Source organism: Tenrec ecaudatus, chromosome 7 (assembly GCF_050624435.1).
Source record: "Tenrec ecaudatus isolate mTenEca1 chromosome 7, mTenEca1.hap1, whole genome shotgun sequence".
In the NCBI taxonomy this organism is placed as follows: Eukaryota; Metazoa; Chordata; class Mammalia; order Afrosoricida; family Tenrecidae; genus Tenrec; species Tenrec ecaudatus.
This window is the reverse complement of record NC_134536.1, coordinates 152,850,142-152,862,549: the sequence shown is the minus strand read 5'-3', so window position 1 is coordinate 152,862,549 and position 12,408 is coordinate 152,850,142. Positions and strand designations below refer to the sequence as shown.

At 38.5% G+C, this 12,408-nt stretch overlaps 1 protein-coding gene across 2 annotated transcripts in view; it reads left to right on the top strand.

The window, feature by feature from the left end:
- The window catches only part of PRP4K (pre-mRNA processing factor kinase PRP4K), a 38,461-nt gene that overhangs the window by 16,593 nt on the left and 9,460 nt on the right, over positions 1–12,408 (top strand). For both annotated transcript variants that reach the window (XR_012785403.1, XM_075555262.1), the window contains exons 7-10: positions 7,639–7,712; positions 9,340–9,430; positions 10,381–10,528; positions 11,590–11,727. Coding sequence is in view for 1 of the 2 variants with exons in the window: in XM_075555262.1 (XP_075411377.1) it covers positions 7,639–7,712; positions 9,340–9,430; positions 10,381–10,528; positions 11,590–11,727 (451 nt within the window). In the remaining variant the exon portion in view is untranslated. The remainder of the gene's footprint in view (positions 1–7,638; positions 7,713–9,339; positions 9,431–10,380; positions 10,529–11,589; positions 11,728–12,408) is intronic.

The following is a 12,408-nucleotide window of genomic DNA, read 5'->3' as shown; positions in this document are numbered from 1 at the left end:
TGGTTTTTGTTTTCACATGATCATGGTCTTCACTGATACTAGTTCTGTAACTGTAGAATGACTTTACTTGGAATTGGAAGTGAAAGGGATTCGAAATATTGCTTCTGTTATCTCATAGGTTCCCAATTTATTTGAATCAACGTTCCTTATTAAGGGGGGGGAAATACTCAATGCCCACCCGGCTATTAGCAACATATAACTCATTTTTGCTTGTGCATTTGTTTTGCGCCCCCCCCCTTGGTGGAAAGCTCTGTGCTAAATATTTTTGGGATTTTTTAATAAATCATTTGGTGGGGGGTCTCTTACATCTCTCATTGTGCTAAGTATAGCAATATATATATTTGTTATTTTTTTCTCAACATTTTTATTTCCATACAATTTATATATCATACAGTAGAATAATTCAGTGGTTCAATCATCCAGGGTAATTGTACAGTCAGCACCACACTTACCTTACACAACCCCCCCCCCCCCATGGTTAAATCAACTTTAACTTGAGTTGTGCAGTCACGATCAATTTCGGTGCTCCCTCCCCCGTCCTGCCTTCATCCTTGACTCCCCTTCCTCTCCCTATCACCCATCTCCCTTACATTCCCTGGAACACCTGTACCAGTTATCATCATTATACCTCTACTCCTGTGCCTCACAGCTGGGAAACCCCACAGAGAACAAAGAAAAACAAAGTGCACCAAGATGGTAAAGATAAGATCCTATTCTTAGAAAGACAAAAATATAAATAATGTGTGAGGGAGAAGACCCCCCCCACCCCCAAATTTTTATCGTAGAACTTTTAAGAGATACTTGCACCCAGAACAAATTTACGTTGTGCCTACAGTGAGGTCAACTGGCCAAGTATCGAATTCAATCCAGCATAATCAAGATTATAATGGTCTCTGCCTGATAGTAAGAAGTATACTGAATGTGTGCTTTCTCACTTTTTTATTTAGTTCAGATATATTAGATAATATACTGAACACCTATGTAGCCATATTTTAAGCATATCTCAGCTGTGATTTCTTTATACCATATTCATCCTTATTAGTATTAGATACAGACTTTAGAAAAACATTTCTTTTTATACTTAATCAACTTGATCGTATTTAAAAATATCTAATGTCTATTTCAGGAGCCCTGGTAGCATGGTGGTTACTCATTGGGTTGCAGCCTACAAGGCCAGCAATTTGAAACCACTCGCGGCTCTGTAGGAGAAAGGGGCCTTTCTACTTGCATAAAGAGTTATAGTCTTGGAGACTCGGGAGCAGTTCTACCCTGTCCTATAGGGTAGTTGGCATTGACTTGATGGCAGCGAGTTTGGTTCTTTAATGTCTATTACAATTGGTTTGTTTGAACTAGAACCCAAAACACTATGTGTTTGAGATATATGTCTTTCTTAGTCTGTAACAGTTTTCCTTCTATTTTCCCATTTTCTATTTGTTCCACTCACCCTGGTTCCATGTATTTGTGAGGCTGCTGGGCCATGTGTCTCACAAACGTTTTTACCTGATTCTGGCTGATCACATATTTTTTACTTAATTCCTTTATTCTCAGTATTTCTTGCAAACTTTAGACATAGGCTTAATTTTTGTTGCAAAATCTTCTGTGTGGTCCTAAGTACATGAAAATGGCAGGTGGTTTTTACATTGTCCTGTCTTAAGTCAAAAAGCATGCTACAAAACAATAAACAACCTTTACTAAACGAGCATCCAATATGAAGGAAGCTATTGTTTTGCAATATAGCTCCACCCAGGTCTGTACACTTCTGAAAATGGGGTTTCTGGCTCGGAGCCTGCCTTGAAGAACTCTTGCAAAGCAGTACTTTTGGTACCTCCAAGGTGCTCCCACCGTATTCTTTTCCAAAATTCCTTGAGTTTAGGGAACAAAAATGTGTAGGGTCTAGAGTGGATGGGATAAGATTTATCAGTGAAATTCTACCCCAGCCTTTGCTACTCTGAAAGGGCGAGCAGCTGTATTGTCAAGAGACTAAAACTTCCTCAGCATCACCTTTCTTGGCTTGTTTTCACCAACACAATTTCCCATTTGAAAAAAAGAAAAATTACTTCCTAATAAACCCCCAATGATTATCCTATGTTCTTTGAGAAAATCTGCCAAGATTGCCCTAAAAAACGGTCACCATAACCTACCCTCACTTCTACCCTGACTTTAGTTGTCCCAGCAGATCCTCTCAGAAGCTACTGTTAAATTAGACTCTTTTTTTCTTTTTTAACTTGATGAGTCTTCTGCACTGTCATTTAAGTTTTATTGACACATGATTCACATATTATGCAATAGCTTTAAACACATTGACAAAAAGTGGTACAAGCATCAAGACAGTCAATTTTAAACATCTTCTTCCTTGTAATTAGCTCCCCATTTTCTCCCAACACCAAGAAACTAGTAATTCAGCCATTATGTCCATCGATTTACCTGTTCCGGATTTCACATAAAGGAAAACATACAAAAGAACAATACCAAAATAAATCCAAAAAACCTCAGTTATATCTAAATTTCTGAGGAGTTGCCAGCTGTTTCCAAGAAACAGTTTTATGTAAACATACAGCATCATTGAGAAAGGATTCCATTTTCTCCACATTTTACCAACACTTGTTGTCTGTGTTCCTTACTGGTGATTAGGAAGTGCTAGCTCACAGTTTTTTGGTCATATATATCCAGCATCACCTTTCAGTCATTAGACAGTCAGCACCACAGTCTGTTTTAGAACATTTTCTTGACATACTCCGTTACTAGCTTCCTATTTTCCCTATCCAATTACTATCCCCGTGGATCGACCTATCCTAGCTTTCATAGACAGAAAACCATACAAAACAAAGGGTAAACACCACCACCAACGACTAGACAAAGCACAGGAAAACCTCAGATATAAAGCGGGAAATATATTTTAGAACCTTTGAAATGGGTCAAAAGAGATCACGTGATAAGGCATCATAGTTGAGCCTAACTGTATCTGTCACAGTCGAATGTATAATGCTGTTGGATGGATAATAAGGCTGTTCCTTTCCCCAACCGTGGTCAGAGGTGAGTCGCCTGAGACTTCATCCATGTGAGGACCCTGCAAGTGGAATGGGGCTTATTCTGCAAAGGCAGCTATTCACAATTTAAACACTGGTGCCATTCCCTTTCCTATTTGGATTTTATTATGCACACTGCCTGTATCGTACAGGATGGTGACGTGGCCTTAGTTGACTCTCACTTAGATGGATGCTTGTTTGGGCACAAGCCTTTAAGACCCCGGATGCTATTACTTTCTGATAGCTGGCACCATCTGCTTTCCTCACCATACTTTGCTATAGCACCCTTAGCTCCAGTAGTCTCTTCATGAGGGTAAGCATCCACTGGGCCATGTCATAAGAATTTATTATTTTTACATTGATGCTAGAATGAAATGTGAGGTTCAGACCTATTCCTTTATCTGTGGTTTGTATGTGTCTCTGGTTCACTTTAGAGATGATATTATTTTATGACGAATTCCTTTCTGTCAATTCAGTTGGAGTTCATAGTGCCCTGTAGGGCAGGATAGAACTGCCCTTGGAGTTTCTGAAACTTTATGGGACTTGAAAGTCTCATCATTGTCCCTTGGAGCAGCTGGTGGTTTCCAACTGCTGACCTTATGGATGGCAGCCCAGTGTGTAACCACTGTGCTACCAGGGATCCTCATTAGAGAAACATAGGTCATCCCTTCCCTCCCCTAGGGGTATAAGGTAATCCTAGTGATGGTGTCATTAATTTTGACAATGGTATGCAGCTTAAAACACTGTTGGGGAAAGGAAAAAATACAAGTATGGATTCAGACTGCAATGCATGAATTGTTCGTATATGCAGATTAAACTCTTCAAGTGAGTGGACACTATTGATACAAGCATTGGGGGTAAGTGATAGGGCAAACCTCCAAATAACACTCATTCACAAAGACAGAAACATGCCCATAAGATTAGTCCATGTCAAAAAAGCAAGGAGAGCATTTAAAATCGTGAATTATATGGTGGACTCAGGCTACCATTTGTTGGGCGTTTCAAGGCAAGGTATTTGAACCAAGGCTGATTTTATTACCTTGGGATAGCAGTCATCTGCTGCTGCTCTCACTAGGCCTTTCAGCCGTCGGTCCCAGGGAGTCTATTGGTTCCATCAGTCTGCTATAGGTGAGTTTGGGCTGAAGCCCAGTTTAATTGAATCTTTATGGTGTGGCTTATGAAGGACAGAGTAAAGTCAAAATAGGATAGGACCTTGGTTACCAAGGGCTAGATAGAAACTGGGCGAAAAGTGTCCAGTTGGGAACACAGTACCTGCCATATTCTCAGCTTCAGCCCTACGTAAAATATTGTTAATGCCTTTTTTTCCGTAATGGGAGGTTTCCCCACCAACAGAAGTGGAATAGCCTTTTCTGGGACATACTCCTCATTCCCCTGTCTTGAATTCCAGTAAGCTGTGTGTGTGGTCATTCATAAAGAAATGCGTTGATTTGTAGTGACCTTAGCACAATACTGTATGGCAGCACCTGTATGCTCTTCTCTCTCTGGCGCCAGCTGAATCGAGGTCTCCTGTTGAAGTGGTATTCAAGATGTACATCTAAAGGGGGTTATATAGGATTCATAGACACTAGTCAGGACCTCTCTCTTGTTCCTTGGAAGAATGGATTACAAGATTAAATGACTTGAGAACAGCAGCCTGCCTTTTTGGTCTTCATCCTTATAGTGTGGATTCATATATTTGCCCTTTTCTGATTGACTTACCTTCATTCAACATAATGATTTTCAGATCCAGCCATGTCATGAGCTTCTTGGCTCATTACTTTATTAGGGGCGTATAGCATTGCATGTGCAAGTTTCTTGCCAATTCATGTGCTGATGGGCATTTGGGTTGTTTCTAGCTTTCTATTGCACAATGAACATGGCAGAGCATATATATGTCTGTTCCTGTTGTCTCATTACTTTGTGATATATGCTAAGCAAAAGTATTGCTGGATCATAGAGTATTTCTATTCCCAATTATTTTAGATAGTGCCAGTTCCATACCTACACCAGCATTGTTCAGTTTTTCTGAATTGGGCTATACTTGTGGCTTTTTTTTTTTTAAAGGAAGACGAAGACAAGTACACCAAGATAATTTGTCTGCAGCTACATACTGATCATGGAGACATGTTTAAAAAAAAACATATTTGCTTGGAATAAGCCCATGCATGTATGAAGTGTAACATTAGAAGCAATACCCTTTTTGTTGTTGTTTTTCTTTCACTTTTTAAAAGGTTTAGAAGCAATATTTTTTACTTGCCCTCATACAGTTTCCACTAACTGTTTGCTTCATGGTTGTACCAGTCACTGGTGGCCATTATTTCGCTCCATTGTTTGATTAAGAGATCCAGAACAGAGCCTTTCATTTTCACTTGCTCTTTTAAAATACTAGCTCTCCTATCACAGCTATAAAGACATCTGCCTTTATTGTTCGGGGCAGCCCTCTGTGCAACAGAGCGAAGCGCGTCCCGGCCCTGCGCCATGCTCACGGGTGGTCTTCTGTGTGCGCCCATGGTTGCAGCCCGTGTCAGTCTGATTGTCGAGGGCTTCCTCTTGCCATGCCTCACCCCGCTACCAAGCATGATGTCCCTCCAGGGACTCGGCTCTCCTGACATGTCCAGAGTGCAGGACGTGAAGGTCGCCATCCTTGCCTCTAAAGAGCGCTCGGGCTATACTTCTTCCAGGACAGATTTGTTTGTTCCTTTGGGCAATCTATAGACCTGCCGTGTTCTTTACCAGCATACTCTTGAGTGCACAGAGATGGGAGATCATGCTTTTGTTCAATAGGATCAATTGATATGTTAGAATATAAAGTTTGTAATTAACTTTGATTTTATATTTATATCTCAAGAGGCCCTGGATGGTGGAAACAGACACCGCCCATATTTTCGTATAAATAATGTGTTAGCTTTATCTTATTCAGACCTTAAAACCCTTTCTTTTGTAACTTTCCTATGCACACTGAGCACATTATATGTGGTAAAGCACTCACCTGCCAGCCGAAAGGTTGGTGGTGAACCCTCCCAGATGTTGCTTCGGAAACCAGGTCTGCCCGCCCAAGAGTACTGTTGGGGAAACTATGGATCAATTTACCTTGAGTTAGAATTGACGAGATGGCAACTGATAATGACGTCATAACTTTGAAACTTAGACACACAAACATTGCTATCATTAATTTTAAATGAACTGCATGATTTAAATTTCAGATTTTTGTGTCCTTAGGGTATATCCAAAATACATAGTGACAATTCTGTTTTAAAATCATTTGAAATAATTCATAACATTCCACTCAATGGATATGAAATTAGGTGTATCTATTTGTTTGGTTTTGCATTTTAGAAATCCTTTGGGGGGTTTTTTAGTCATTAAAATATTTAAATGATTTCACAGTTAGGACTACAAAATGAGATGCTTTACCATTTTAAACATGGTAAAAGATGTCAATGTTCTTTCTGTGTGTTTGTGCATTTTATTCTACTGAAACACCAAAAGCAGTGCCCGATCCCACTGTTCTCGAGTCTGTTCTGATGTAAAGGGCTCTGTGTCGTATTTTACTAAAGCAGAAAGCCCCATATTTCTCCTGATGAGTTCAAATAGCCGACCGTTAGTAACACTGGCAGCCCAGTGAATAATCCCCTGAACCACCAGCTCTCTTCATCCTCCTGCTATGAGATTTTCTAGATTTGCTTAATAGGTATTGTTTTTCCTTTCTAAAGGTTACAGAGTCAGTTTTTCATCCAGCAGCTGATAAAGGTTTTGTTTGGAGTCCCCACAATGTAACATTCATTCATTTGATTTCCTCCCTGTGTTTTCCATTGATTACTCTTTCTTTCCTAAGTTTTTCTGCCTTAGGAACTTTGTCGTTGGATAAATGCTGCTATTTTTTATCTCAAAGATTGTGGATTCTAAAGAATGTGTTTCTCTAGAGTTACTGTTTGCTGTATAACCCTCTCTATAGTTTAGCTGAAAATTGAGCCCTGGGAATTAGTTCTGCTTCGGTCTGAAGGATGACTACTGGCCATAGCCTCGGGTTCCACCAGTCTGCCCAACCAAGAAGCCTGGTCTTTATGATTCAGAGTTCTGTTCTGCATTTTTCTCCCACTCTATGCAAGACCCTTTCAGAGAAGGTGTATAGAAATGTGATCTTTTTCAGAGAAGTTGGTAGTGTTGTTAGCCAAGCACCCTCTAGTTCTTCTGGATTCAGACTCACGAAGGTTGAGATTTCCATGATCCATTAGACTAATTACTTCTATATATCTTTTATTTTCTTTACTCTTTCCTCCAGATGGGAGAGACTATAGTTGCTTATTTTATAGTTATTTTTAGCAGTTTGGGTATTAATTTAATGAATAGCTGTGAAAGTATTAATACTTTCTGAAAGTATCAAATCTTTAGATCTGAAAATTTTTAGATTTTTCCAAAATGCATCCTTTCAGGGAAAAGTGAATAGTTTTATCTTATTTGTTATAAGTGGATACTAAATTAAATATTAAAAATTTCTGAGATTGTTTGAATTGCTGTCAATGTTTTGTCCATTGATTTATTTTAGTTTAATTTGTACCTATTCATTTTCACATACTAATAATTTCTTTTTTAAATACTGATTCCTTTTAAGGTTCATCTCAGAAGAAGCTGTTGGCACCTGATATGTTTACAGAATCTGATGACATGTTTGCTGCATATTTCGATGTATGTAATTTTAGAGTCATAAAAGATTTAGACAATGGGTGGCTTTTTAAAAACTGTCCCACAAACGTATGTTTCACAGGCGTGTACGATATGTATCTTGAGATAGGCAAATTGAATGCATTGAATGTGAACCTTGGAACCGCCTGGGTGGCGGCTATCTGGAAACTAGGCTGGTTATATAACGCTCTTCTAAGTCTGGAATTAGGTCAACATTTTAAAGGCATTTTAAAATTTGGGTTATAGCACAAGAATTTGAGAGCTTTTTAAAACTTAGTGAATGGTTCAGAATGTAATTTTTTGTTTTAATTTTCTCAGATTCGCAAATCATTGTAAGCATATGTATGTAATGAGGTCTATAAAATGATGTCAGTATTATCCAGGCCTTAATAAGAACAAGGTCTAGATCCACTTTGGGCCTCTCTTTTGTAGTTGATCAAGATCTTAAAAGATTTAGAGGGCAATATAATTAATTAAGAGTTCCCCAAATCTTAATTTTAGAGTATAGTATTAGATATTTTAAATTTTAAGCTATTTTTTCCCTTAAAGATTTGTCAGTTTTCTTAAACTTGATCTCAAAAAAACAAACTCATTGTAGCGACCTTACAGGACAGGGTCGAACTGCCCCTGTAGATTTGTGGGACTGGCTCTTTAGGAGGGTAGGAAGCACTTCCTATATCCCTAGGAGCAGCAGATAGAATGAAACTGCTGACCTTGCCGATTGCCATGCAACACATAACCACTCCGCCACTAGAGTTCCCAACTTTAAAACATCTAAGCTAAAAACCTTTTTTTTATTTTAAAAATCAAAACCAAAAATGTATTTTAAAGTAGGTGTCTGTGGAAAGGATGAGTGATATATTATTGCCTGTATATATTTTACAACTAGAAACGAACAAACAGATGGGTTGAGAAGAAGGTACAATGATTGCTAAAGCTTTTAAAGTATCTGAGCTGCTATTTGGCTATATGATATTAAAAGAGTTTTTAGTTTTCCTGCAAGTCAGTGTGTAGTGTAGGTTCTTCAGAAGTACCCGGTGTTCTAAATTTTTAATTACCCACATAAACTTGACTAAGGCTAATCATATTTTATGTATGTATGGAAAGGCAATGAAAAGTGATTGGGAAGGAGAACCTTTCATTAGTGAGTGAGTACTAGTCACTGTGGATTACGCATTGGCCTGGGATTGCTAGCTGCCCCGTTGGAGATTCAAACCCACTTAACCATTCCTTATGAGAAAGGTCTGGCTGGCTGCTATAAAACTTTGGTTTCCAAAGCCCTTTATGGGTCATTAGGAATCAGAATTGGCTCAGTGGCAGTGGGTTCTTTATTCAGGGATAGGGTAGGCGTATAACTAATTGTTGAAAATCAAACCTTACTTTGAGTTTTTATTTTTCTATGTATTACCTTAGGTATAGTCCTAAAAGCTTCTCCTACCGTAAGCATTATTGTGATAGAAATGACGTTGTTAATCAGTGGTTCCTCTGTTGCATGTACATAAATGACAGTAGTCCTTTAATTTTACAGGAAATCCTTTATTATGTTAGCTAGTTTTTGTCCCTTTTTGTTCTAAAGCAAGTGCTTTAAATGTCTAACTAGTGGGTTAAATGCATGCTGCCTCCTTCGCAGAGTGCTCGTCTTCGGGCTGCTGGCATTGGGAAAGATTTTAAAGAGAACCCCAACCTCAGGGACAACTGGACTGATGCAGAAGGCTACTATCGTGAGTACAGGTTTCTTCATAACGTTGGAGTTCATTTTAACCTTTTTAAAAGCTTGTGGTTCTTTGCACCCACTCCTGGTTGGGAACCTCTAAAAAGTCACACTGCACTGCTGTCTTTCCAAACAAACAAACTGTCGTTGAGCCTGCTCTTGGCAGCCCTTTCGAACAGGGTAGAATTGCTCCTGAGGGTTTCTGAGACGCTAACTCTTCACAGGATTGAAGACCCTGTCTCTCTCCCTCAGAGACAGTGGTAGTTTCACGTAGCTGACCTTGCCATTGACACCGTCGGCAGCCCAACAGGTAACTAAAAGGCCACCAGAGCTCCTTGCTGTGGTGGAAATAGTATGGCATGTCCTGCAACTACATGGACCATAGTGTATACTTAAGAACAGCCTAAACGCATCACCAATTGAAATGAGGTAAAAACTTGATATACAATTTCAGTCTATCCAAAGTTATTGTCAGCCACCAGCTAACTTTACAGAATGAAGGCTTGCCATGCACATCTTGATCTGAAACCAAGAGAGTACAGTGAACACTTTTTCCTATTCAGTGTTAATATCGTCAGCAGTTTTATTCAGCATTACAATTGAGTTGATCGCTGACTCAGCGACCCTGTACCAACAGAGTGGTTTCCAAGCATGCGATCTTTCCTGGTGAAGACTGCCCCCGTCCCCCGCCCCCTCTCTCCTGCAGTGTGCTTTCAAACCACTGTCCTTTTTCTTAGCAGTTGACTGTCTGAGCAGGGCAATTGTTGGATTAGGAGACACTCTTATAATGATGTAAAATGGACATGCAGCTTTGGCTACAGCAAGAAAGTGTGCTCCATTGTATCTAGGAAACAGCATATGATAAGGATTGGGAGCAATGTAAAATTCTCCCTTTCCTACTGATTTATTATGTTTCTCGTTGAGTATGGTGAACATTCTGATTTTTGACTTGCTTTTTAGGTGTGAACATAGGCGAGGTCCTCGATAAGCGTTACAATGTGTATGGCTACACAGGTCAAGGTGTATTCAGTAACGTTGTACGCGCCAGAGACAATGCAAGAGCCAACCAGGAAGTAGCTGTAAAAATCATCAGGAACAACGAGCTCATGTGCGTTCACAAATCATACGTGGTAAATATTTGGTAAACCTTCACAAGTGAATATCTTTTCACATGCTCTTTATATATATATCTACATATATATATAAAGTAATTCATGGAAAGCATTGTGATTATAAAGTGACTGATGAATGGATTTTTTATACATAGCATTTTTGTACATAATGTCTTAGAAGTGTAGACTGATTTTATTTAATTCATTTCAGTACTTGACTATGTGTGAGTACTACATTAAGACACTAAGATCAATAGATTCCATTCCTCCTCGTTATGTGGTCATCTGTTGGTAAAGAAATGATAAGATAATAAATGAAAAGTTCACACTGATTCACTATCATGAATAGATCCAAAAAACATACGGAGTCTTTAGTAAGACTTTCGCATCAGCGGATAGCTCCTTCCTCTTTCTACCTCGCAGTGACTCGTGGGTTCAGTGCACAGCCTACTAGACCATCGTCCTTCACTGGCTTTATCATTAAAAAGTGAACATGGACACATCGGATAGTTCTGGCTATTATTCGTATCACTTTTTTTCTAGTAGAATAGGTAATTGTCAATTCCATATGCTTTAATATATAATCTGTGTCACACACTGAAGTGGTCCAGTCCATTCATATGGTTTTGAAAGCTCTTGATGTGTTGCAGATTTTTAAAGTGTAGATTATTGAGAATCAGGACAGAATTTCAAAGAATGTCTAAATATTAGAATTTTTAAGGATCCTGTCCATCATTAGGCTCTAAAGGAACCAATTCAAATACAGAATTGGTTCTGTTTCTGTTAAAAATAATTTTATCAAGATATTTTCCATTACAATGTCCAAGATTGATTTAAAGCAAGGTTAAATGTATTCAGTCTTTCCATTTGCAAACTGTTTTGAAAATTAACTTCATCTATGAAAATGAAAACTGTTAAGTAGCACATGTGCTGAATGAGAATCATCCTTCAACACATCGGGACTTCAAAATGTACTAAATACTTGAGAGTCAAATAGATGTTATTTGTCTGAATACTGGATATATTAGATTCTACCTGTTTTCCCATTTTATTTCAGGCAAAAGACTGGTTTAAAAGAACTCGAGTTTTTGAAAAAACTTAATGATGCTGATCCTGATGACAAATTTCACTGTTTGCGGCTCTTTCGACACTTTTATCACAAACAGCATCTCTGTCTTGTATTTGAGCCTCTCAGGTACAATGTCAAAACCTACATATTAAACTAAAAATTTACTGTGTCCAAACCTAGTGATCTCGTTAGGGGGAAATGCCGTGATAAATCTTTATTTGTGTTTGTTTCTCAAAATGACTCTAGCTCTAGTTCTTAGTTTTTTGGTTTAGTTTTCACCCTTAGAACTTCGTGGTGTTCGTGTATGTACAGAGCATGCATTGGCTGCATAGTATGTGCCAGCAACTAATAACCACGGTACGGGTCGACAGAAAGACCGTGAAATGTAGATGAGTTAGAAAAGGGTTAGATAGTAGGTTAAGAAATGGGTGTGATGTCAACAAATACGATTTTATCTTCAATTGCACATATTCATTGTAGTACCTATAAATCTAAAATGTATTCTAAAGATAAAATGGGAGTTTTGCCATGCATATCTTCCCTTCTAATAATTTTGAAAGTTGGGTTTTATTGAGAAATTTGTATTGGGATCTATCTGCATTTGCACATGCTGTTGTTTTAGTGTAGAATAATTAACTTTGGGAGGAGTTGAATGATGCATGAAAATGTTTTTTAACCTCACAACCAAGTTTACTGGTTAGAAACAAATTTACATGGTAGAATCTCTGAGATGCTTAGTTAGCCTTCAGGTTTGCAAATAAACTCAGTCCATGACTCAGCCTTCAACCAAACAATAAGAGGAAATGA